The sequence below is a fragment of the Pituophis catenifer genome, unplaced genomic scaffold, assembly GCF_029215685.1.
Source record: "Pituophis catenifer annectens isolate HBS135680 unplaced genomic scaffold, rPitCat1.0.hap2 SCAF_1, whole genome shotgun sequence".
NCBI lineage: Eukaryota > Metazoa > Chordata > Lepidosauria > Squamata > Colubridae > Pituophis > Pituophis catenifer.
In genome coordinates, this window is record NW_027256881.1 from 752861 (window position 1) to 779666 (window position 26806).

The window sequence follows — 26806 nt, forward strand, 5'->3', positions numbered from 1 at the left end:
CCCTCCCCCTTACCCTCCCCCTTGCCCTGCCCTTCCTCCGAGCCTCCAGCTCCAGCAGCAGTCTACCCCGGGAGGACGAAAAAAACATCTCCCCTTTGCCTTCGGGGGGAGCCTGGCCATCCCCGATGTCCCTCCCTTCTCTTGCCGGCTCAGGGCTTTCTAGCTCTCAACCCTTGCCCTCCCTTTCCTCCGAGCCTCCAGCTCCAGGAGCAGTCTACCCCGGGAGGACGAACATCTCCCGTTTGCCTTTCCCTCCCCTCCCTAACGGCTCAAGAATCGCGGGGGGGGAGGTCTGCTTGTGAAGCATTCAGCGCCCCGCCCTCCCCCTTACCCTCCCCCTTGCCCTGCCCTTCCACCGAGCCTCCAGCTCCAGCAGCAGTCTACCCCGGGAGGACGAAAAAAACACATCTCCCCTTTGCCTTCGGGGGGAGCCTGGCCATCCCCGATCTCCTTCCCTTCTCTTGCCGGCTCAGGGCTCCTTGCAGAGCCTTCAGCGAGCCCGTCCTCGGTCGCCTCCTTGCCGGGCCCTTCCTTCGAGCCTCCAGCTCCAGGAGCAGTCTACCCCGGGAGGACGAACATCTCCCGTTTGCCTTTCCCTCCCCTCCCTAACGGCTCAAGAATCGGGGGGGGGGAGGTCTGCTTGTGAAGCATTCAGCGCCCCGCCCTCCCCCTTACCCTCCCCCTTGCCCTGCCCTTCCTCCGAGCCTCCAGCTCCAGCAGCAGTCTACCCCGGGAGGACGAAAAAAACATCTCCCCTTTGCCTTCGGGGGGAGCCTGGCCATCCCCGATCTCCTTCCCTTCTCTTGCCGGCTCAGGGCTCCTTGCGGAGCCTTTTCAGCGAGCCCTTTTAGTCGGTCGCCCCCGTCGCCCCGGTCCTTGGCTGGGCTCGCTTGGGCAGGGCAGAGCTTGGGCAGAGCCGGTGACATCACCCTGACCGCCCACCCGCCGCCTGTGCCCAGCCGCCTCCCTCCCTCCCTCCCTCCTTCCATCCTCCTCCTCCTAGCAGCCAGCAGCGTGGCCGGGGCGCTCGGCGCGGCAGAGCCGGGCTGGCGACGGCCTCTGCGGGCTCCTGGCGGCAGCAACAGCAGCAACAGCACCAGCAGCAACAGAGGCGACGCGGACGGCCCCAGCAGCAGCTCCCGCAGCAGCCTCCTTCTTCCCCGGGCGCCGCCCGCATGAGCCACCGCAAAGGCGACAAGCCTCCCATCAGCATCCAGGAGCACATGGCCATCGACGTCTGCCCGGGTCCCATCCGCCCCATCAAGCAGATCTCCGACTACTTCCCGCGTTTCCCCCGCGGCCTCCCCGCCGCCGCTTTGCTCACCCGGAGCCAGAGCTTGCAGCAACGCCGCGCTTCCACCTCGGCCGGCCCGCCTAGCCCGGCCGGGACCCCTCCGCCCCGGGACGACGAGGAAGACCTCGACCAACTCTTCGGCGCTTACGGCACCGGAGAGACCCCCAGCCCCGCCGGCAAAGCGCGACCCCCGGATCAGCAACAGCAACAGCAGGAGGAGGAGGATCAGGACCCCCCTACCCATCATCCACCCCCGCCGGCCCGCCCGGAGGAAGAAGAAGAGGAAGCCGACGGCTACGAATCCGACGACTGCAGTAAGTTGCCCGGGTTGGGGATCCGAAGGGGCCGCGCGTGGGAAAGGCTCCAGCGGCGTCGGAGGTGGGACGGGGCGCCCGCGGGCGCCCAAAGTCTGCGAAGGAAGGGAGGGAGGAAGGAAAGGAAGGAAGGAAGGAAGGAAGGAAGGAAGGAAGGAAGGGATTTGTGCTTGGGCCGGACTTAGAGGCTTGGTCGGGTAGGGTTAGATGTGTGTGTGTGTGTAGACACGTGTAGTGTGCCCGCAAGTGTGAGAGCCCAAAGTCTGGGAAGGAAGGAAGGAAGGAAGGAAGGAAGGAAGGAGGAAGGAAGGAAGGGATGTGTGTGTGTGTGTAGACACGTGTAGTGTGCCCGCGTGTGTGAGAGCCCAAAGTCTGCGAAGAAGGAAGGAAGGAAGGAAGGAAGGAAGGAAGGAAGGGATTTGCGCTTGGGCCAGATTTAGAGGCTAGGTCGGGTAGGGTTAGATGTGTGTGTGTGTAGACACGTGTAGTGTGCCCGCGAGTGTGAGAGCCCAAAGTCTGGGAAGGAAGGAAGGAAGGAAGGAAGGAAGGAAGGAAGGAAGGAAGGGATGTGTGTGTGTGTGTAGACACGTGTAGTGTGCCCGCGTGTGTGAGAGCCCAAAGTCTGCGAAGAAGGAAGGAAGGAAGGAAGGAAGGAAGGAAGGAAGGGATTTGTGCTTGGGCCGGACTTAGAGGCTGGGTCGGGTAGGGTTAGATGTGTGTGTGTGTAGACACGTGTAGTGTGCCCGCGAGTGTGAGAGCCCAAAGTCTGCGAAGAAGGAAGGAAGGAAGGAAGGAAGGAAGGAAGGAAGGGATGTGTGTGTGTGTGTAGACACGTGTAGTGTGCCCGCGTGTGTGAGAGCCCAAAGTCTGCGAAGAAGGAAGGAAGGAAGGAAGGAAGGAAGGAAGGAAGGAAGGAAGGGATTTGTGCTTGGGCCGGACTTAGAGGCTGGGTCGGGTAGGGTTAGATGTGTGTGTGTGTAGACACGTGTAGTGTGCCCGCGAGTGTGAGAGCCCAAAGTCTGCGAAGAAGGAAGGAAGGAAGGAAGGAAGGAAGGAAGGAAGGGATGTGTGTGTGTGTGTAGACACGTGTAGTGTGCCCGCGTGTGTGAGAGCCCAAAGTCTGCGAAGAAGGAAGGAAGGAAGGAAGGAAGGAAGGAAGGAAGGAAGGAAGGAAGGGATTTGCGCTTGGGCCAGATTTAGAGGCTGGGTCGGGTAGAGTTAGATGTGTGTGTGTGTAGACACGTGTAGTGTGCCCGCAAGTGTGAGAGCCCAAAGTCTGGGAAGGAAGGAAGGAAGGAAGGAAGGAAGGAAGGAAGGAAGGAAGGAAGGAAGGAAGGAAGGAAGGGATTTGCGCTTGGGCCGGACTTAGAGGCTGGGTCGGGTAGGGTTAGATGTGTGTGTGTGTGTAGACACGTGTAGTGTGCCCGCGAGTGTGAGAGCACGTGTGAATCTGGGCAAGAACCATGGGGTGATTTGTTAGTGGAGGTTTTCCGAGGAGAGACCGGACAGACAGGCGTTTGTCCGGACTGGTATATAAGGTCTTTCCTGCTTGAGCAGGGGGTTGGGCTAGAGGACCTCTCAGGTCCCTTCCAACTCTGTGATGCTATATTTCTGAGATGCTCAAAAAATAAGGAAGAAATTTGCTGGCAGTGGCAGCGAGAACTTGTGGAATCTCCGGAAATTGTGGCTTCTCCAATTGACCGTTGGAGGTTTTGAAGAAGAAGAAGAGACTGGACAGCTGTTTGTCCGGAATAAGGTCTTCTGTTAGGGCAAGGGGTTGGACTAGAAGACCTCTAAGGTCCCTTCCGACTCTTTGTTATTCTGCTTTCCATTAAAGGCTTTCGATCAGCTTCTTGGACGCATGGACAGACCCCTCCCCTTGGTAGCAAACCTGGTGTGGGGGGAGAACCTCAAAGCTGCTGTTATGACAGTGGGTGGCACTACAGCCAGCCAGATGTTAACCCCAGGATTTGGCATCTGTGCCCCCCCCCTCCTCATCGAGTCCTTCCCAAAGATCTGAGCGAACCAGATGGGGGGGTTTAATAATATTACAGGGATGGTTTGCAGGATGTCAGCTCCTCCAAATCAAGCTGCCAGGCTGCAATTGACTGATAGGGGATTTGGTCACTGCCAAATGGTGTTCGAGGGATGCGCCAGATGTTTTGGGATTGTTATCGTCTTCTTACCCGCCTCCAAAGATCTCTGGATCTTTGCTGAAGGACCCTGCCCTCCTTCTCTGGCGCCCCGAGGTGTTCATGCCCAAAGATGCCTTACCTTTTCGGAGTGTTATTACCACTCTTAATATCTATCTTTATATTCTATTCTAACTTCTATGATAACAGTATTATTATTATTATTATTATTATTATTATTATTATTAATAATAATAATAATAATAATAATAATAGTATTATTATTATTAATAATAATAGTAGTATTATTAATAGTATGAATAATGCCATTTTCCTTCTTATCATCTTCTTCACTACCCCTCTCTGTTTGCTATTACGACGGTGATGTTTATAAATTTGTCGTTTTGCGTGTACGTTGGAGAGCTGCTGCGCCGGAGACGAATTCCTTGTGTGTCTCTAATCAACACTTGGCCAAATAAAACTATTCTCATTTCTGATCCTCTGCAAAAAAAATTCCTTCCGGGTTCCAAAATACCTCCAAACTCTTGGGAGTTGTGCTTCCCTCCCCCCCTCCTCAATTCTCCGATGCCCTCCTGCCCTCCCCTAGTTGTCCTTGCACCGCGAGAAAGACCACCTTGGGCGGGACAAGCTGGCAAAACACTGCGGCACTCACAAGCCCACTGCCCTCCAGCTGCCGCTGCAGCAGGGGGAAAAAAAACAAAAAACGCTTCCCAGCTTTCTCGCTTTCGGAAGGAAGGGATCTCCCACCCACCAATCCCCCCTTCCTCAAATCCCCCCATTTTTGAGGATTTTGCTGGAAACCACCAGTTGCTTCGCTTTGCAAAATCATGTGCCTAGTGCAACACAGAGCTGGGAGCAGGAGAAAGGGACGAGATGGGTGCAAAAGTACATTCTGCAGGCAAGGATAATGGGATGGGTGGTCCCTTGAACTGGTGGATCTGTGTCTCAGTTGGGGATCCTTGTTAGGTTTTCGGGAGCTGCATTCCTGGTTGGCGGTGAACAGGACACAGATGTGCCAGCTGTTTGTGCCGAGCGTTGGGTGTTTTTAAAGCAAGGTCTCAGCACCCAAGAGGTTGGGGGGGTCCAAAGACCCCGACCCCGACAATCCCATGCACAGAGATTCGGGTTGAATTTATGTTTTTTTGGAGCACAGGACTGGATACAAGATGCTAAGTTTCGAGAAAAAAAACACACAATTTTAAGATTCCTGTTTTGATCCTGTCCGCTGGGAACAGTGGTAACCCCAGTTACTGAAGGGAGTCAGGCAGGAATGAACCTGAATTGGGGAGGGGAGAGAGAGAAGGAGGAAGAAGAAGGTGTTTTTTGAGAAAAGAGCCAGTTTGGAGTTTGGAGAGAAAGGGATCCGGGCTTTTTAAGAGAGCCGCTTTGATATAGTGGTTAAGGTTTGGATAGACCGAAGAAGATCCAGGTTTTATTTATTTTATTGCTTTATATCTCACCTTTATCATTTTTATAAAGGTGGTGAACACACATACACACACAATGTTCCCTCATCCTCCTACTTTTCCCCGTAACAACAATCCTGTGAGGTGTGTTGGGCTGAGAAAGAGAGAGAGAGAGAGAGAGAGAGAGAGAGCGGCCCAGTTTAAGTTCACTTCCTCTCTGGAAGCTCATTGGGTGTGACTAGGACTGGTTATCCTCCCTCAACTCATCCTACCTCACAGGGCTGTTGTGATTGTGGGGATAAAATGCAGAAGGATCATCACCCAAATGAGTAGGAGTGAATTCGGGGAGAAAATGTAAAAACGAAACAAACACAGACACATGTATCTGTTTTATCTTGTGTATTTTTGTCTCATCTTTTCTCCCTAGTTTTTTTTTTCCCCCTCTCGACAACAACAATCTTATAGGGTAGGATGGGCGAAGTTGCTGATTTTTAACGATTTTCAGAGTTGCGTTGCTTGTTAAGTTGGACCGTAGATACTGTCTGCCTGCCAGCTTGAGCTGTTAAAAAAAAAGGACTAAATAGCATAGAAGTTACTTCCTTTCCAGCTGTGATTAATTTTAATAGTTTTTAATTGTGAAATGAATAATTCTAATTGTTCTTTGAATTAAGATTGCCCCCTTCCCAATTAAGAAAAAACCCTTTCAGCTTCTGTCTTGAAGGCAGAAATTCAACTGGCACAGTCCTCGACTTACAACCATTTATTCATTTATCGACCATTACAACGGCACTGAAAAAATTGACCTGCAACGGATCCTCACACTTACGACCGTCGCAGCTGCCGCACAGTCCTGTGGTCAAAATTTGAAAGCTTGGCATCTGGCATGTACTTATGACAGTTGCCGCATCCCAGGGTCTCGTGATCCCCATTTGTGACCTTCCCATCCACAAGCAAAGTCAAAGGCTCATTTAATGACTGCATGATTCACTTAACAACGGCAGTGATTTGCTTAACAACCGCGGGCAAAAAAAAGCTCATAAAATCAGACTCGCCTCGCTTAGTAAGTGTTTTGCTTTAGCATTGAAAATTCTGGCCCCAATTGTGGTCGTAAATCGAGGATTACCAGTAGTAGAGAGAGCCTTACCTGTTGAATTTCTGTTCCTGTGAAAAACACAAAATCTTTTTCTGTCCCTCTCTCTTCTATACATTTAGTCCTTGATTTACAACAGTTCTGTTAGTGACCAAAGTGACAATGGCACTGAAAAAAGTGACAGGACCATTTTTCACAGTTACGACCTTTGTAGCATCTCCGTGATCGTGTGATCAGAATTCAGAGGCTTGGCAACTGGCATGTACTTATGACAGTTGCAGTGTCCCAGAGTCACGTGATCCCTTTTTACGACCTGACAAGCAAAGTGAATGGGGAAGCCAGATTCACTTAATAACCGTGTCACCAACTTATCAGCTGCAGTGATTCACTTAACAACGGTGGCAAGAAAGATTGTAAAATGGGGCAAGGCTCACTTAACAGATGTCTCACTTAACAACAGAAACGTTGGGCTCGATTGTGGTCGTAAATCAAGGACTACCTGCAAGGGGCCCGCTGCCATCCCTAGTTTTAAGATTTTTCAGAACAGGAAATTGTAAAATTGGAATTCCAGTCACTTTTGAAGTGTGGCGCGGGCTAAATTTAATCTGGATGTTTTTTTAGCGTTTTTCCCATTTTTAAAACCTTTTTAATATTTTAATATATTTAAACTGCAATGTATTTTTTTTAATAAGCCGCCCAGACTCATTAACTGAGATGGGTGGCTATAGAAATTGAGCAAATTAACAAATAATAAAATCAATACATCCCTCCAAACTTAATTTTACCTTTAGGTAGTCCTCGATTTACGACCGCAATTGAGCCCAATATTTATGTTGCTAAGCGAGACATTGGTTAAGTGAGACTTTCCCCGTTCTACGTCTTTTCTTGCCACATTTGTTACGTGAATCACTGCAGTTGTTAAGTGAGTCACACGGTTGTTAAGTGAATCTGGCTTCCCCGCCGACTTTGCTTGTCGCAAAAAGAGGACCACATGACCGGGGACGCTGCAACGGTCATAAATACAAACCAACTGTCCAAGCATCTGAACATAATTCACACGACCGTGGGGATGCCGCCACGGTCATAAATGTGAAACACGCTCTGTGTCGTTGTAACTTTGAACGGTCACTAAACGAATTGTTGCAAATCGAGGACTACCTGTATTCGCAAAATCGCTTGAAGTCTGCAGCCCAGCCAGTCTGAACAGATCAGCAGTGAGAAAACTTAATAGTTTTAGCTGAGAGAAAATTCTGCTTTAGATCCTGGAGAGATTCGTAGGCTTCAAAAGCTATTTTTGCAGGTTGCGTTGATTCAAGGCGCCGGTCCTCAGGAAGGCTTTCGAAGGCTTGGGTCTCTAATTACTGCGGTACAAAGCAGGACTCGATCTTTTTCTTCCCCTCAAGAGGATTAACAGCTTAGCTTCTTTTTTTTTAGAAAGTAAGACACCTTACCGGGTTCGTGGGATGGATTGCAAGTTCGGTGCCTCCTTTTTTCGGCGCGGTGCAGCTTCCGAGGAGTTGTCGTTTTTCACTCCCAAACACAGGTGGTCCTTGACTTTCAGCCGTTCGTTTAGTGACCTGTTCGAAGTTACAACGGCACTGAAAAAAAAAACCAATTTAGGACCGTTTTCCAGACATACGTTGCAGCATCCCCCGTAGTCACCAGAATTCAGATGCTTGGCCTTTGGCTCATCTTTATGACGGTTGCAGTGTCCCGGCGTTACAGGATCCCCGTTTGCGACCTTCTGACAAGCAAAGTCAATAGGGAAAGCCAGATTCACTTAACAACCGTGCGACTCACTTAACAATGAGGGGTCCTTGGTGCTCTCTGAGCTTGGTTGAAGACATTTCATTACCCAGCTAGGTAAATATCATCAATGCTACCCCATAGTCGTCGTCCTCCTTCTCCTCTCCCCAAACCCCTTCTATCCCTGACGATGTTACCTAGTTGGGTAATAAAATGTCTTCAAGGAAACAACCCAGCTCAGACAGCACCAAGGACCCCTCAATCCTCCTCTTCCTCCTCCTCCTCTCTCCAAACCTCTCTCCCTTCTAGCACTAATGATGTTACCTAGTTGGGTCATAAAACGTCTGCAAGAAAACCACCCAAGCTCAGAGAGCACCAAAGACCCCCACATTTCAACCCCACCCTCCTCTCCCTTATTGGTGACTTAACAATTGCAAGCGATTCACTTTAACAACCGCGGCGAGGAAGGTCTTAAAACGGGGCAAAGCTCGCAACCACAACTGTCTCGCTTAGCTATGGAAACTTGGGAGGGGGAGACTCGATCGTAGAATCGGAGCCATCCGCTCACTCCTCCGGATTTCACAGCACCGCCCCCTTCTAGGAGTCAGCGCCGCTGATCCATCGCCTCTCTGGCTGCCAGCATCCTGTTCCTCAAAGGAGTTGATGAACGTGTTTCGGCTGCCAAGCGAGGAGAATCGTCCAGGGACGTGCGTGGATGTTGGAGCAACCCCTCCATTTACGCATGGCAGGGTGTTTGTTCACCCCGTCTTGGCTGCCGGCCTAAGCAGCGCAGGTTGTAAGGCTGGCATTCGGCAAGAGCTCAGAACTCGAGCGATGGTGTTACCCCCCACCCACCCTCTTCGGCAGAATATTCCCCATGTTTGGGTTTGAAGGCAGAAAGGAAGTTTAGCCTGAAAAGGATCAGGATAACTGGGGGACGTGGGACGTATAACTTTTGGAAATATTGTCTGGTTCAGGGCTGACCCCGGAGGCATCAACGCCGGCAAGCTTTCTAGTTCCCGTTGATCAGTTTTGCACTTTACACTTTATTTTATATTATTTCATTTCATTCTGTTCTGTTCTACTCTACTCTATTCTTTTATTTATTATTTATTTTATTATTTTGTTTTATTGTTTTGCTTTATTTTATTTTACTATTTTTATTTTATTTTTATATTATTATATTTTATTTTAATTGTTTTGTTTTGATCTATTATTTATTTATCTTTTATTTATTTATTATTTTATTTTATTTTATTCTATTCTTTTATTTATTATTTATTTTATTTTATTTTATTTTATTTTATTTTATTTTATTTTATTTTATTTTATTTTATTTTATTTTATTTTATTTTATTTTATTTTATTTTATTTATTTGCCGCCCTGAGTCTTCAGATAGGGGCGGCATATAAATTGAATTAATTATCTTATCTTATCTTATCTTATCTTATCTTATCTTATCTTATCTTATCTTATCTTATCTTTTTATCCAGCAATGAATGACTGGGTGAATAAATTGAAGCAATGGGGGGAAACTAATCAAGGAGAGAAGCAACTTAGAACTAAGGAGAAATTTCCTGACAATGAGAACAATTAACCAGTGGAACAACTTGCCTCCAGAAGTTGTAAATGCTCCAACACTGGAAATTTTTAAGAAGATGTTGGATAACCATTTGTCTGAAGTGGTGTAGGGTTTCCTGCCTGGGCAGGGGGTTGGACTAGAAGACCTCCAAGGTCCCTTCCAACTCTGTTATTCTATATTCTATCCCACCTTTATTAAATATTTTTACAAATCAGTGAAGACGGCAAACGTATTTCACACACCTTGCTCCTATTTTTTGCACAACAACAACGCAGCTGTGCTGTGAAGTGGGTTGACCTGAGAAAGGAGGGCTGGCCCAAAGTCACCCAGATAGCTTTCATGCCTTAAGCAGGACTAAAATTCACAGTCTCCTGGTGATTGGCCCAAAGATACCCAGCTGCCTTTCATGCCTATGGCGGGACTAGAACTCACCTCACCTGGTGATTGGCCCAAAGACACCCAGCTGCCTTTCATGCCTATGGCGGGACTAGAACTCACCTCACCTGGTGATTGGCCCAAAGACACCCAGCTGCCTTTCATGCCTAAGGCGGGACTAGAACTCACCTCACCTGGTGATTGGCCCAAAGACACCCAGCTGCCTTTCATGCCTATGGCGGGACTAGAACTCACCTCACCTGGTGATTGGCCCAAAGACACCCAGCTGCCTTTCATGCCTATGGCGGGACTAGAACTCACCTCACCTGGTGATTGGCCCAAAGACACCCAGCTGCCTTTCATGCCTATGGCGGGACTAGAACTCACCTCACCTGGTGATTGGTCCAATGTTACCTAGCTACCTCGGTGGGACTTGAACTCACGGCCTCCCGCTTTCTAGTGTGATGCCTTAACCGCTAGACCAAACTGTCCTCCAAAATCCGCCATCGTTCAGATCCAGTTTCTTTTTGGAGGGGAAGGAGGTGGTGGCACGAAACGGGATCTTTCAGTTCCTTTATTCCTTGTGCCGCATCGCTTGCCCAGTTGGCAGTTTCACACCGCATAGCTTTTCATTGTCGGATTTTGGGCAGAGCACAATGATGCCACCAACATCTTGGCAGAGACGGGGCTGGCATCGGTGGCAGAAAGAAAGGATGAAAAATTGGGAGCCCATTGAGCACAGCACACAGACTCTTTTCCCCCAAGGTTTGCAACCAGCTGGGGGAGAATATATGGCTTGGAGGCAACGGGTGGCAGGTTTTGGACAATGCCAGCAGCATCGGGGGGGTTTTAGAGCATTGACATGATGGTCTTAACAAACTAGAAAAGTTTAGTTTTTTTTTTTTTTTTCTTAAAAAAGGGAGCTGCATGGCTGGACGAAAATGAAAGGATGCAGAACGAATAGGATTCTGAGAATAAAACTAGAGTGGCATTGGCAGGAAAGAAAGTATTTAATGCACAAAGACATAAATGGGGGGTGGGGAGAGAGATTGAAAAAGAGTAAAGAGAGAGTTTGAAAGAGGGAGAGATTGAAAGAGAGAGAGAAAGAAATAAAGAGTGAGAGTGAAAGAGATTGAAAGAGAGAGAGGGAGATTGAAAAAGAGAAGAGAGATTGAAAGAGAGAGCGATTGAAAGAGATTGAAGAGAGATTGAAAGAGATAGAGAGAGATTGAAGGAGATTGAAAAAGACAAAAGAGAGACTGAAAGAGAGAGCGATTGAAAGAGATTGAAGAGAGAGTGAAAGAGATAGAGAGAGATTGAAAGAGATTGGAAGAGAGAGAGGGAGATTGAAAAAGAGAAAAGAGAGATTGAAAGAGAGAGCGATTGAAAGAGATTGAAGAGAGATTGAAAGAGATAGAGAGAGATTGAAAAAGAAGAGAGATTGAAAGAGAGCGATTGAAAAAGATAGAGAGAGATTGAAGAGAGATTGAAAGAGATAGAGAGAGGTTGAAAGAGATTGAAAGAGAGAAATTAAAAAAGAGAAAAGAGAGATTGAAAGAGAGAGCGATCAAAAGAGATTGAAGAGAGGTTGAAAGAGATAGAGAGAGATTGAAAGAGATTGAAAGAGAGAGAGATTGAAAGAGAGGGAGATTGAAAAAGAGAAAAGAGAGATTGAAAGAGAGCGATTGAAAGAGATAGAGAGAGATTGAAGAGAAATTGAAAGAGAGAGATTGAAAGAGATAGAGAGAGATTGAAAGAGTGAGAGAGACAGATTGAAAAAGAAAAGAGAGATTGAAAGAGAGAGTGATTGAAAGAGATTGAAGAGAGATTGAAAGAGATAGAGAGAGATTGAAAGAGATAGAGATTGAAAGAGATTGAAAGAGAGAGATTGAAAAAGAGAAAAGAGATTGAAAGAGAGAGAGGTTGAAAGAGATAGAGATAGAGAAATGGAGAAAGATTGAAAAAGAGAAAAGAGAGATTGAAAAAGAGAAAAGAGAGATTGAAAGAGATAGAGAGAGAGAAATAGAGAGAGAGCATGATTGAAAGAGAGAGAGAGAGAGAGAGAGAGAGAGCGCATAACCAGTTGTTTTGGTGGGGCTGTCCTATTTGGCATTTCTCTAAGCCCTAAATGCAAATTGTTTATTTATTTATTAAATTCATTTATACCTCATCTTTATCCCTTTGGGTAAACAATTCAAGGCGACAGGAACGTACTTAAGGCCACCTGCAGAACAGAATAATTGTAAACTCAGGCCTGAACTGTGGGGTCCTTGGTGCTTTTCTTGCAGACGTTTCATGACCTAACGAGGTAATATCATCAGGCCTAGAAGGGAGGGCAGGTTTGTGGAAAGGAGGAGTCCTCCTCCTCCCCCTCCCCCTCTCTCCACAAACCTCCCCCTCCCTTCTAGTCCTGATGATATTACCTCGTTAGGTTATGAAACGTCTGAAAGAAAAGCACCAAGTCAGAAAGTACCAAGGACCCCACAGTCCTCCTCTTCTTCCTCCTCCTTCTCCTCCTCCTCACTCTTCCTCCACTCTGCAAACCCCACTCCCTACTAGCACAGATGATGTTACTTAGTTTCTATCTTCCTCCCTGCCCTCTCTCCCTCCCTTTTCCTTCCTTCCTTCCTGCCTGCCTTCCTTCCTTCTTTCCATCCTTCCTTCTTTCCTTCTTCCCTCCTCCTTCCTTCCTTCTCATTCCCATTTCTCTCTTTCCTTCCTCCCTTCCTCTTCCTTCCTTCCTTCTCATTCCCATTTCTCTCCTTCCTCCCTCCCTCCCTTCCTTCTTCCCTCCTCCTTCTTCCCTTCTCCCCCCTTCTCCTTCCTTCCTTTTTTCCTTGATTCCTTCCTTCCTTCCTTCCCCTTCCGATATACTTCCTTTCCTCTTTCCCTCCCTTTTCCTTCCTTCCTCCCTCCTTCCTTCCTTCCATCCTTCCTTTTCCTTCTTCCCTCCTCCTTCCTTCCTTCTCATTCCCATTTCTCTCCTTCCTTCCTCCCTTCCTCCTCCTTCCTTCCTTCCTTCTCATTCCCATTTATCTCCTTCCTCCCTCCCTCCCTTCCTTCTTCACTCCTCCTTCCTCCCTTCTCCCCCTTCTCCTTCCTTCCTTCTTTCCTTGATTCTTTCCTTCCTTCCTTCCTTCCCCTTCCGATATACTTCCTTTCCTCTTTCCCTCCCTTTTCCTTCCTTCCTTCCTTCCTTCCTGCCTTCCTCCCTCCCTCCCTCCTTCCTTCCTTCCTTCCATCCTTCCTTCTTTCCTTCTTCCCTCCTCCTTCCTTCCTTCTCATTCCCATTTCTCTCCTTCCTTCCTCCCTTCCTCCCTTCCTCCTCCTTCCTTCTCATTCCCATTTATCTCCTTCCTTCCTCCCTCCCTTCCTTCTTCCCTCCTCCTTCCTCCCTTCTCCCCCCTTCTCCTTCCTTCCTTCTTTCCTTGATTCCTTCCTTCCTTTCTTCCCCTTCCGATATACTTCCTTTCCTCTCTCCCTCCCTTCTCTTCTCTTCCTTCATTCCTCTTCTTTCTCTCTCTCTCTCTTTCTTTCTTTCTTTTTTCACTTTCTTCTCTCAAATCAAATCTTTATAAGTCATAGAGCAGGATAAGGAAGGTGGAATACAAACTTCCCATCTCCTAGTGATTGGCCCAGAGACATCTTCCAAAACTTTCTTTTTTCTTCTCTCTTTCTTATTTTCTTCTTTACTTTTCTGGGTAGCCTTTTAACTCGGCAAAGAAAAAAAACAATCTTCCAACTAAAAATTTATATATTTAAACAAAATAGAGAGATGTTGACATTTTGAGGCCAAGTCTTGCCAGCCAGGAACCTTTGGTTAGAAGGTGGTTTAGCGAATTTATAATGGTTAAGAATTTCTTGTATAGCTACATTTTTTTTTCAGTCTGGGCTTTGATTCCCTGCAAGAGTGGCTTATATAAATAGGTAGACAGAGGTACGGATTAAAGGCAATTGCTGCATTTATTTCTTGACCAACCGTTAACTCCGGTGAAATAATTTTATTCCTAGCATGGAGGTTGCACAAATTCATTTATATTATCAGTGGTTTTCAACCTGTGCAACTTTAAGAGGTGTGGACTTCAACTCCCAGAATTCCCCAGCCAGCAACGCTGGCTGGGGAATTCTGGGAGTTGGTCCACACCTTTTAAAGTTGTCCAGGTTGACAAACTCTCATTTATACATTGAAGAGGCTACGGTTCTTCAAAGTTTGGCATAAGGGCAGTTGTGGGATTCAACCGGTTCGGGCAAATCACTGCCGTTGTGGGTGCCCTGTGGGTGGCGCTATGCCATCCTATTTAGCCACGTTTTCTAAGCCGTGCGCATGCGTGCCAACACATGTACATGTGTGGAAGGCCACACACGTGTGGGAGGGGTGCCTGTGCTCACATTTTCGGTACCGGGTGAACCGATTGTTAAATTAAGTGAAGGCCATCTCTGGCTAAGGGATGCAAATTTTCTTCAAACCCATCGAAGTTCAAAGTTCAACGCCTTTATCGTGATTGTACATCACGTATACAACGAAATCACTGTCCTCAGGAAGGGAAGGGAAAGCAGAGTAGGAGAGAAGGTAAGACAAGGGGGGGAAGAGAGGAGGAGAAGGAGAAGGGAAGGGGAAGTAGAGAAGAGAAGAAGAAGGTGGGGAAAGAAAGTTGGAAGGAGAAAGTTGGAAGATGAAATGTATCGTTAATAATTAAAAAGATAAGGGATCGGGGTTGCCTGAGCTCCACAATGGAAAACATTAAATTGGAAAATGAGTACAGCAATAGAGAGAGATGAAGGAATTGGAAGGGAGGAGGAAGGAGAGAGAGGGACGGAAGAGTAGGGAGGAAGGAAGGGAAGGGAAAGCAGAGTAGGAGAGAAGGTAAGACAAGGGGGGGAAGAGAGGAGGAGAAGGAGAAGGGAAGGGGAAGTAGAGAAGAGAAGAAGGTGGTGGGGAAAGAAAGTTGGAAGGAGAAGAGGGAAGAGGGAGAGGCTAGGTTTGAGGAGAAAGATTGCTGTACAAAAAAAAAAAGAAGAAGAAGAAGTGGAAGAAAGGCAGCTCCGAACAAACCAATATAAATATATTAGGAAAAAGACTGAATTGTTAACGAATAAAAGAGGACCAATATGTACAACTAGCAAAGTTAGAACTTAGGGATAAATGAAGAAGGTGTTTATATATGCAAGTATAGAAATACTTGAGGAGCACCCGGAGGTTCCAACTGGTGCAGAGCGCGGCCGCGCAGGTGGTTGCAGGAGCGACATGGCGCTCCCGTGTAACACCCCTCCTGCGCGAGCTGCACTGGCTCCCGGTGGTCTTCCGGGTGCAATTCAAGGTTTTGGTTACCACCTTTAAAGCGCTCCATGGCTCAGGACCTGGGTACTTGCGGGACCGCCTACTACCACCAATAGCCTCCCACCGGCCGGTACGCTCCCACAGAGAGGGGCTTCTCCGGGTGCCGTCGGCCAAACAATGTCGACTGGCAGCCCCCAGGGGGAGAGCCTTCTCTGTGGGGGCACCTACTATCTGGAACGAGCTCCCTCCGGAGATACGGAGGATCCCGGATCTGCGCACCTTCCGCCGCGCTCTCAAGACCTTTTTATTCCACCAGGCGGGCCTGGCCTAACTTTCTCCCTCTTTTTAAACAATTTTAATAATTTTAATATTTTTTAATATTTTTAATACTCAAAGTTTAAATTTGTTTTAAATTGATTGGGGTTTTAATCTGTCTGGGCCAAACTATTTAATTCGATTTTAATTCTGCTTTTTAAATTTTGTATATATGTATTTTATTGTTGGCTGTTCACCGCCCTGAGTCCTTCGGGAGTAGGGCGGTATAGAAATCAAATAAAAGTAAAGTAAAAAAGTAAAGTACTGAGGTATATTCAAAAAAAAAAAAAAAGGAGAGGAAGAAAGACGATATTGACAAAAATTGTAATTGAGTAAAATGTATTTGAATTTGACTAATTGTATAACATAAGTAACGATCAACACTGTTAAAAAAAAAAAGAAGAAAGAAAGATGCGAGTGAAGGTAGGAGAAGAGAAAAGAAAAAAAACCCAATAAAACTTGTTTAATAAATAAATAAATAAATCGCTGTCCTCAACTTGTGAGCAATTATTCACTTGCTCCTCAATATAACGGGCGCCGTAGCAATGGATTCCTTCCCGGGCTGGACTAACTGATCTTTAAAGGTCCTTTTTAGTCTTCGATTCTGCCTCAAATGCAGCCTCCCTATGGGAACCTTTGGCTCACAGCAAACATCCTTGGCGCTGAATTAAAACCTGGTAGTCCTCAATTTACGACAGCGCGTTTAGCGACCATTCAAGGTTGCGACCTCACAGAAAAAGAATGACTTATGGCCATTTTTCACACTGTCGCGGCATTCCCCCCCCCTCACGGTCATATGGTCAAAAATTCAGGCAGTTTGGCAACAGATTTGTATTTACGACGGTTGCAATGCCCCCGTGTGTGTGTGTGTGTGACGTGACTGATTCCCTTTTGCGACCTCCTGACGAGCAAAGTCAGTGGGGAAGCCGGATTCGCTGAACGACCGCGTTACTCATTGAACGACGGCAGTGATTCGCTTAACGACGGTGGCGAGGAAGGTCGCAGAATGGGGCGAAGCGTCTTTACGAGGCAAGTGTCTCGCTTAGCAACGTACATGTTGGGCTCGAGCTGCGGTCGTAAGTCGAGGACTTACCTGTATCTCCCAAACTGATTTCCACCGATGCTTTGCGGAGAGGCTAACTACAGTTCCCATCCTCCTGGGCCAGAAAGGCCCCCTATTCCCTGCTCCTCCAGGCTGGGGAAAAGTATCATAAGTAGGGCACGATTGCAGCCGGTTAGCTAAGCGTGACCGGCAAGGTTGGAAGTCTGAGGGGTTTTGGGGTTTTTTTTTGATAAAGTGTGAAAAATCAGCTTTTAACCTGCCAGGTAACAGCGGGGCGCACAGTTAGGACTTTCTCTGCATCAGCTACCCTGGAATTTTTGACAAGTTCTTTTTTCTCCTGGTAGCTATCAGCTTGTCTATTGATCCTTTTTCACACTGGCAGGACTCCCGTGGGAAAAATTTCAGCTTAACCAAAAACAAGAAAAAGAGCCTCTATTTGACACGTGAAGAGCTTTTGCAGAGCTGGAAATGAATAGAATAGAATAGAATAGAATAGAATAGAATAGAATAGAATAGAATAGAATAGAATAGAATAGCAATAAGAATTAGAATGGAATGGAATGGAATGGAATGGAATATTTAGAATAGAATAGAATAAAATAGAAATTAGAACAGAACAGAATATTTAGAAAAGTATAGAATAGAATAGAATTAGAATCTTTATTGAGAATAAACTAGACTAGAATGGAATGCAATATTTAGAATAGAATGGAATAAAACAGAAATTAGAACAGAACAGAATATTTAGAATAGAATAGAATAGAATAGAATAGAATAGAATAGAATAGAATAGAATAGCAATAAGAATTAGAATGGAATGGAATGGAATATTTAAAATAGAATAGAATAAAATAGAAATTAGAACAGAATAGAACAGAATATTTAGAAAAGAATAAGAGTAGAATAAAATTAGAATCTTTATTGAGAATAGAATAGAATTAGAATCTTTATTGAGAATAGACTAGACTAGAATGGAATGGAATGGAATATTTAGAATAGAGTGGAATAAAACAGAAATTAGAACAGAATAGAATAGCAATAAGAATTAGAATGGAATTGAATATTTAGAATAAAATAGAAATTAGAACAGAACAGAATATTTAGAAAAGTATAGAATAGAATAGAATTAGAATCTTTATTGAGAATAGACTAGACTAGAATGGAATGGAATGGAATATTTAGAATAGAATAGAATAAAACAGAAATTAGAACAGAACAGAATATTTAGAATAGAATAGGAAAGAATAGAATAGCAATAAGAATTAGAATAGAAGAATAGAATAGAATAGAATAGAATAGAATAGAATAGAATAGAATAGAATAGAATAGCAATAAGAATTAGAATGGAATGGAATGGAATGGAATGGAATGGAATATTTAGAATAGAATAGAATAAAATAGAAATTAGAACAGAACAGAATATTTAGAATAGAATAGGAAAGAATAGAATAGCAATAAGAATTAGAATAAAAGAATAGAATAGAATAGAATAGAATAGAATAGAATAGAATAGAATAGCAATAAGAATTAGAATGGAATGGAATGGAATGGAATGGAATGGAATGGAATGGAATATTTAGAATAGAATAGAATAAAATAGAAATTAGAACAGAACAGAACAGAATATTTAGAAAAGAATAAGAGTAGAATAAAATTAGAATCTTTATTGAAAATGGAATGGAATGGAATAGAATGGAATAGAATAGCAATAAGAATAGAATAGAATAGAATAGAATAGAATAGAATAGAATAGAAATTAGAACAGAACAGAATATTTAGAAAAGAATAGAATAGAATAGAATTAGAATCTTTATTGAGAATAGAATAGAATGGAATGGAATGGAATAGAATAGAATAGAATAGAATAGAATAGAATAGAATAGAATAGAGCTGGAAGGGACCTTGGAGGTCTTCTAGTCCAGCCCCGTGCTCAAGCAGGAGAATCCATACCATTTCAAACAAGGGACTGTTTAGTTTCTTCTTAAAAACCTTCAGAAATGAAGCACCCACAACTTCTGGTGGCAAGCTGTTCCACTGGTTAATTGTTCCCACCATCGGGAAGTTCCTCCTTAATTCCTGGTGGCTTCTCTCCTTGATTAGTTTCCATCCGTTGTTTCTTGTCTTACCTTCGGGGGGCTTGTTTGGAGAATAAATTGACCCCTCCTCCTTTTCTTTGTGGCGGCCCCTCAAATATTGAAATGCTGCTATCATATCCCCTCTAGTCCTTCTTTTCTCTAGACTCAACCCAAATCCTGCCACCTTTTTTTCCTTTCCTCCGCCGGGAACTTTCCCTGCAGCATCTTTTCATCTTTAGAATGATAATTTTTTTTTTTTAATGTCATCCAAGCCACATTCTTTTTTCATTCCTCCAGACTCCTCCGTTCTGGGTTGCAATTAAATCTTTTTTTTTAAAAAAAGACAGACGGACCGAAATTTGCAGAGGCCGTCTTTAAATAGGCAACGCAAGCAGACTAATTGCTGGAGACATCAAAGGACGGGTGAGCTGGGGGGAAATATAAATTCCGTTTATAAATTCCGCCTGGAGAAATGCTTCGTTTCTGATGAAAACCTCACCCAGCCGAAGCAGAGGCCGAAAGAAATTCAGGGATGGGATAGCACAGGAGAGGAGTCAAATTCCCCAAATCTTTTTGGGATCCAATACATACGCTGGTCTGTGAGCGCCATAAAGATTTGATCCGATTCATTCGTGATCAAATTTGTAATCGTTAATCCTTTTGGGGCAAGGTAATATCAGGCTAAAACAGTGGTGGGTTTCAAATTTTTTGACTACCGGTTCTGTGGGTGTGGTTTGGTGGGTGTGGCAGGGGAAGGATACTGTAAAAGCTCCATTCCTTCCCCACTCCAGGGGAAGGATACTGTAAAATCTCCATTTCTTCCCCACTCCAGGGAAAGGATACTGCAAAATCCCCATTCCCTCCCCACTCCAGGGGAAGGATACTTCAAAATCCCCATTTCCTCCCCACTCCAGGGGAAGGATACTGCAAAATCCCCATTTCCTCCCCACTCCAGGGGAAGGTTACTGCAAAATCTCCATTCCCTCCCCACTCCAGGGGAAGGATACTATAAAATCCCCATTCCCTCCCCACTCCAGGGGAAGGATACTGCAAAATCCCCATTCCCTCCCCACTCCAGGGGAAGAATACGGTAAAATCTCCATTTCCTCCCCACTCCAGGGGAAGGTTACTGCAAAATCCCCATTTCCTCCCCACTCCAGGGGAAGGATACTGTAAAATCCCCATTCCCTCCCCACTCCAGGGGAAGGATACTGTAAAATCTCCATTTCTTCCCCACTACAGGGGAAGGTTACTGCAAAATCTCCATTTCCTCCCCACTCCAGGGCAAGAATACTGTAAAATCCCCATTCCCTCCCCACTCCAGGGGAAGGTTACTGCAAAATCCCCATTTCCTCCCGATCAGCTGGCACTCAGGAGGCAGAGAATAGATGGGGGCAGGGCCAGTCAGAATTTTTACTACCGGTTCTCTGAACTACTCAAAATTTCGGCTACCGGTTCTCCAGAACTGGTTAGAACTTGTTGAAACCCATCTCTGGGCTAAAAACACGAGAGTCCAACTGAAGCTTGTAAAAATGATGCAGGTTCTTGCTAAAAGGCCAGGAAATAAATACAGGCAGTCCTTCCATTTATGACCACAATTGAGCCCAAAATTTCTGTTGCTAAGTGAAACTCTTCTTGAGTTGAAACTTCCACCATTTTACGACCTTCCTGACCACCGTTGTTAAGTGAATCCCGTAGTTAGTAAGACGGTTGTTAAGTGAATCTGATTTCCCCGTTGACTTTCCTTGTCACGAGGTCGCATGACCCCGGGATGCTGCAACCGACATAAATATGAGTCAGTGGCCAACCATCTGAATTTTGCCGACGTGACCATGGGGGATGCTACAAAGGTCGTAACTGTGAAAAATGGCCGTAGGTCCCTTTTTTTCAGTGCCGACGTAACTTTGAACGGTTACTAAATGAACAGTTGTAAGTTGTAAGACCACCTGTATATAGATAACACACTAAAAGCCGTATCAAATAAAGACCAGTTTTCACACTTACGACTTAATCAGGCTTAATGACACCATGATTCAGTTAACAACGGCCGTGACTCGCTTAACGAATAGGGGCAGGAAAGGTTGTAAGGTGGGGAAAAAAACTAAGTTAAGCACGGCCATGCTTAGCGATGGAAATTTGGGGCTCAATTGTGGTCGTAAATCGAAGATTACGTGAAATGGTCTAGGCCTAGACCAGTGATGGCGAACCTATGACACGCGTGCCACAGGTGGCAAGCGGAGCCATATCTGTGGGCACGTGAGCGTTGCCCTAGCTCAGCTCCAGCACGCATGCACAAGCCGGCCAGCTGATTTTCGCGTCTTCTGGGCCCACTGAAATTCAGGAAATGGGCTGTTTCCTGCCTCCGGAGGCCCTCCAGGGGGGTGGGGAAGGCCGTTTTGGCCCTCCCCAGGCTCCTAGAAAGCCTCTGGAGCCTGAGGAGAGCGAAAAATGGGCCTTCCGGTCCCACCGGAAGTCGGGAAATGGGCCGTTTCCAGCCTCTGGAGGGCCTCCGGGAGTGTGGGGAAGGCTGTTTCCACCCTCCCCAGGCTCCAAGACAGCCTCTGGTGCCTGGGGAGGGCGAAAAAACGGGCTTACCTAGCCCACGGTGCCATCGTGGGCCAAAAGTGGGGGAGCGCAGGGGGTCGCGCACGCATGCGTGTGGGGCATTGAATTATGGGTGTGGCCACACACGCACACGACCCCCCCCCCCGCACATCACTGGCCTCGACCATTTCAGATAAATGGTTGTCAAATCTCTTGTAACTGTGAATGGTCACTAAATGAATTGTTGTAAGTTGAGGACAACCTGTATTCTGTAACAGAATAAGAGAGTTGGAAGGGACCTCGGAGGTCTTCTAGTCCAACCCCGTACATAAGCAGGAAACCCTATACCATTTCAGACAAATGGTTATCCAGTCTCTTTTTAAAAACTTCCAGTGTTGGAGCATTCACAACTTCTGGAGGCAAGTCGTTCCGCTGATTAATTGTTCTCACTGTCAGGAAATTCCTCCTTAGTTCTAGGTTGCTTCTCTCCAGTGGTGAAATCCAAATTTTTTTAATCACCGGTTCTGTGGGCGTGGTGTGACTTCGTGGGCGTGGCAGGGGAACGATATTGCAAAATCCCCATTCCCTCCCCACTCCTGGGGAAAGGATATTGCAAAATCCCCATTCCCTCCCCACTCCTGGGGAAAGGATATTGCAAAACCTCCATTCCCACCCCACTCCTGGGGAAAGGATATTGCAAAATCCCCATTCCCTCCCCACTCCTGGGGAAAGGATATTGCAAAACCTCCATTCCCACCCCACTCTGGGGCCAGCCAGAGGTGGCATTTGCTGGTTCTCCGAACTACTCAAAATGTCCGCTACCGGTTCTCCAGAACCTGTCAGAACCTGCTGGATTTCACCCCTGCTTTTCTCCTTGATTAGTTTCCATCTGTTGCTTCTTGTCCTGCCTTCAGGGGCTTTGGAGAATAGCTTGACTCCCTCTTCTTTGGGGCAGCCCCTGAGATATTGGAAGATGCTATCATGTCTCCCTTAGTCCTTCTCTTCACTAGACTAGCCATGCCCAGTTCCTGCAACCGTTCTTCATATGTTTTTAACCTCCAGTCCCCTAATCCTCTTTGTTGCTCTTCTCTGCACTCTTTCTAGAGTCTCCACATCTTTTTTTACCTCATGGCGACCAAAAGTGGATGCTGTATTCCAAGGGTGGCCTTCCCAAGGCTTTATAAAGTGGTATTAAAACTTCATGTGATCTTGATTCTATCCCTCTGTTGATGCAGCCTGGGAGTGCATTAGTTTTGTTGGCAGTGTTGGACATTCACAACTTCTTGTGGCAAGCTGTTCCACTGATTAATTGTTCTGACTGTCAGGAAATTTCTCCTTAGTTCCAAGTTGTTTCTCTCCCTGATTAGTTTCCATCTGTAGCTTCTTGTCCTGCCTTCAGGTGCTTTGGAGAATAGCTTGACTCCCTCTTCTTTGTGAGAAGAAATAGACAGTCCGAACAACATCCAAACCATATAAATTACAACCCAGAGGATTGTAATGGTGTGGTTAAGTTAAAAACTTCCAGTGTTGGAGCATTTACAACTTCTGGTGGCGAGCAGTTCCACTGGTTAATTGCCTTCACTGTCAGGAAATTTCTCCTTAGTTCTAAGTTGCTTCTCTCCTTGATTAGTTTCCACCCATTGCTTCTTGTCCTGCCTTCAGGTGCTTTGGAGAATAGCTTGACTCCCTCTTCTTTGGGGCAGCCCCTGAGATATTGGAACATTGCTATCATGTCTCCCCTACTCCTTCTCTTTATTAAACTATCCACGCCCAGTTCCAGCAACTGTTCTTCATATGTTTTAGCCTCCGGTCCCCTCATCATCTTTGTTGCTCTTCTCTGCACTCTTTCCAGAGTCTCCGCATCTTTTTTTACCTCATGGCGACCAAAACTGGATGCCGTATTCCAATTGTGGCCTTACCAAGGCCTTATAAAGCGGTATTAACACTTCACGTGATCTTGATTCTCTCCCTCTGTTGATGCAGCCTAGAACTGCGTTGGCTTTTTTGGCAGCATTGCCAAAATGGGTACGTTTGAGGACGGGTGCCTTGTGGTGAGAATGCCGGTCTTAAAGAGATTTTGGCAAGGCTCTTCCAATTCGGCTTGTTATCTTTTCAGTGGTGGCCACAGATGAGACCGGTGGATCAGCTGCTGAGCTGTTGTTTTGATCCCGGAAAATCCTCTTACTTGTTTCTAATTCGGACCGCCAGCCTTAGTTCCAAGCCTCCCCTGTCTTTTATGCTGTGACTTTTCTCCGAAAATCCAGAGCCCACACGGCAGGTGGTTTTGCAAGGGACCAAAAAAATAATAAAAAATAAATAAATTAAATAAAAAAAATCACTCATGCTATCTTTGTCTTGTTTTTTTTTTTAAAAAAAAACACCGTTTGAACGATGTTTTAAAAGGTGGCGAGGAAAACACACGTCCTTGAAAGCAGATTAAGGATGGCGGCTTAATCAATGTTTGTTGGAAAGAGCCGTTATCTTTGCCAGGGGTGTAAAAAGAAGAGGCAGGCCTTATATTTACGTTTAATGGTTTTTAAAAGTTATTTAATTGTTTTTGGTTTGCTGGCCAGAGTGGCGTTTGTGAGATTATGGGTTGTCTGTCTGTCTGTCTGTCTGTCTGTCTATCTATCTATCTATCTATCTATCTATCTATCTATCTATCTATCTGTCTATCTGTCTAATCTATCTATCTAATCTATCTATCTATCTATCTATCTATCTATCTATCTATCTATCTATCTATCTACTTATCTATGTATCTACCTATCTAATCTATCTATCTATCTATCTATCTATCTATCTATCTATCTATCTATCTATCTATCTACCTATCTATCTATCTATCTATCTAATCTCTCTCTCTCTAATCTCTCTCTATCGATCTCTATCTATCTATCTATCTATCTACTTATCTCTATCTATCTCTCTATCTCTCTATCTCACTATCTCTCTATCTATCCTACTTATCTACTTATCTATCTATCTAATCTATCTATCTATCTATCTATCTATCTATCTATCTATCTATCTATCTATCTATCTATCTATCTAATCTCTCTCTCTCTAATCTCTCTCTATTGATCTCTATCTATCTAATCTATCTATCTATCTATCTATCTATCTATCTATCTATCTATCTATCTATCTATCTTCTACCTACATATCTACTAACCAGTCTACCTACCGGTATATCTGTCTGCTGTTTGTCCATCCGTCCATCCATCCATCCATCCATCCATCCATCATCTATCATCTCTCTCTTTTTGAACGTCTTGTGAAAAGAAAGACTAGGGGTGACAAGATAGCAACCAATATTTGAGGGGCTGCCATAAAGAAGAGGGGGTCAACCTATTCTCCAAAGCCCCTGAAGGCAGGACAAGAAGCAATGGGTGGAAACTGATCAAGGAGAGAAGCAACCTGGAACTAAGGAGAAATTTTCTGACAGTGAGGACAATTAACCAGTGGAACAACTTGCCTCCAGAGGTTGTGACTGCTCCAGCACTGGAAGTTTTTAAAAAGAGATTGGACAACTATTTGTCTGAAATGGCATAAGGTTTCCTGCCTAAGCAGGGGGTTGGACTAGAAGACCTCCAAGGTCCCTTCCAACTCTATTCTATTCTATTCTATTCTATTCTATTCTATTCTATTCTATTCTATTCTATTCTATTCTATTCTATTCTATTCTATTCTATTCTATTCTATTCTATTCCATTCCATTCCATTCCATTCCATTCCATTCTATTCTTGCAGTATAAACTATTGTCTCTCCTGCTTATCAATCAGAAAGAGAAAAAATACTCCTTTCCCCAGCCCGCCAGAAAAAAGGAATAATGAATTTCAATAAATTAGCTGGAGAGCTTAAAAATAGATCATCTACAAAAGATTTTTTTAAAAAAATGTATATGGCAGCGTGGAATGCAAATGAAAACAGGAATAATCAATGGAGTAGCAGCTGAGAGCAATTAGGCAGGTAGTCCTTGACTAACGACTTCAGTGGAGCCCAAAAGCCCTGCCGCTAAGTGAAACACTTCTTGAGTCAATTTTGCCCCATTTTACGACCTTCCTTGCCGCCGTTGTTCAGCGAATCGCCGCCGTGGTTAAGTTAGTCACACGGTTGTTAAGTGAATCGCCTATCCTCAGAAGGTCGCAAAAGGGGATTGCGTAACCCTGGGACGCTGCAGCCGTCACAAATATGAGACAGTTGCCAAGCCTCTGAATTTTGATCACATGACCATGGGGTGGGAGTGGGGGGATGCTGCGACGGTTGTAAGTGTGGAAAAACGGCCACAAGTCTCTTTTTTCAGTGCCGTTGTAATGGTCACTAAATGAACTGCTGTAAATTGAGGACTAATTGTAATTTTTTTTTCTTTTATAATTAAGAAAATGAGGAATTAGAGAAAGGGTAGTGTTGGCAAAAGGAAGGGATGTTCAGTCTTTGGGGTTGTTACCCAGCGTACCACGTGCCTAGTCTCCACAAAGGTGAAGAATATATAACAGATTAACGGAGTTGGAAGCGACCCTGTAGGTCCGTGACGGCGAACCTATGGCACGCGTGCCACAGATGGCACATGGAGCCATATCTGCGGGCACGCGAGCCGTTGCCCTAGCTCAGCTCCCCAGCTGATTTTCGGCTAGCCCCACCCACACCGTCCCTCCCCTCCCAGGAGTCTCCAATCAACCCGTTTTGGATGCCAGGTAAGTACAGGGCTCGCGCGGAGGCTCTGGGAGGGCGTTTTTGGCCTCCAGAGGGCCTCCGGGGGGGGGTTGAGGAGGCCGTTTTTGCCCTCCCTAGGCTCCAAGAAAGCTTCTGGAGCCTGGGGAGGGCGAAAACTGGGCCTGCCGGGCCCACTGGAAGTCGGGAAATGGGCCATTTCCGGCCTCCGGAAGGCCTCTAGGGGGCAGGGGAGGCTGTTTTTGCCCTCCCCAGGCGCCAAGAAAGCCTCTGGAGCCTGACGAGGGTGAAAAAAGGAGATTACCAGAAATCTGGAAATGGGCTTCAGGGAGGCCTGCTAGGCCCAAAATGGGGCGTGGTGGGGGGGTCGCGCACGCATGCGCAGGGGGGTAGAGCACGGGGAGGCATTGAATTATGACCCCTTTGCGTTCCCCCTGCTTTTGGCACCCGACGGCAAAAAGGTTAGCCATCACCCTACACAGATGCTCTTCCATTGTGAGTTGTTCCTCTGGTTGTGTTGTGCTTCCTTTTTTAATAGTATCTGCCGCACAGATTTGCCGTTGGCGAGATGCTATGTAAATAGATTAAATAAAGAAATACGCAAAAAGGACAAGATGGTTTCAGTAGCAGGCTGGAAAAGTTTTTATCATCGGTGCGTCCAAAAATATATATATATATATATAAAAGAACAAATTCTCACGGATGCGTGGAGAAACAAAGCAATAACAGCGAAGTGTAAATCAAACAGATAATTGCGATTATAATTAAAAACACTGCCGCTGGCACGAGGAATCATTAAAGCGTCCCTTTTGCCTCGTTAGAAGTTTCAAGGTTTTTTGTTATGAGGAGAAGAGGCTGACGGGGTCTCTGGTGCGTTTGTGTGTCTGTGTGTGTG

The 26806-nt window shown here is 45.6% G+C and overlaps 1 protein-coding gene across 1 annotated transcript in view; it reads left to right on the top strand.

The window, feature by feature from the left end:
* Positions 1–26806, top strand: part of DOC2B (double C2 domain beta) — a 238253-nt gene that overhangs the window by 62439 nt on the left and 149008 nt on the right. Inside the window, exon 10 of the mRNA XM_070931387.1 lies at positions 1004–1608. Coding sequence (XP_070787488.1) covers positions 1004–1608 — 605 coding nt within the window. The remainder of the gene's footprint in view (positions 1–1003; positions 1609–26806) is intronic.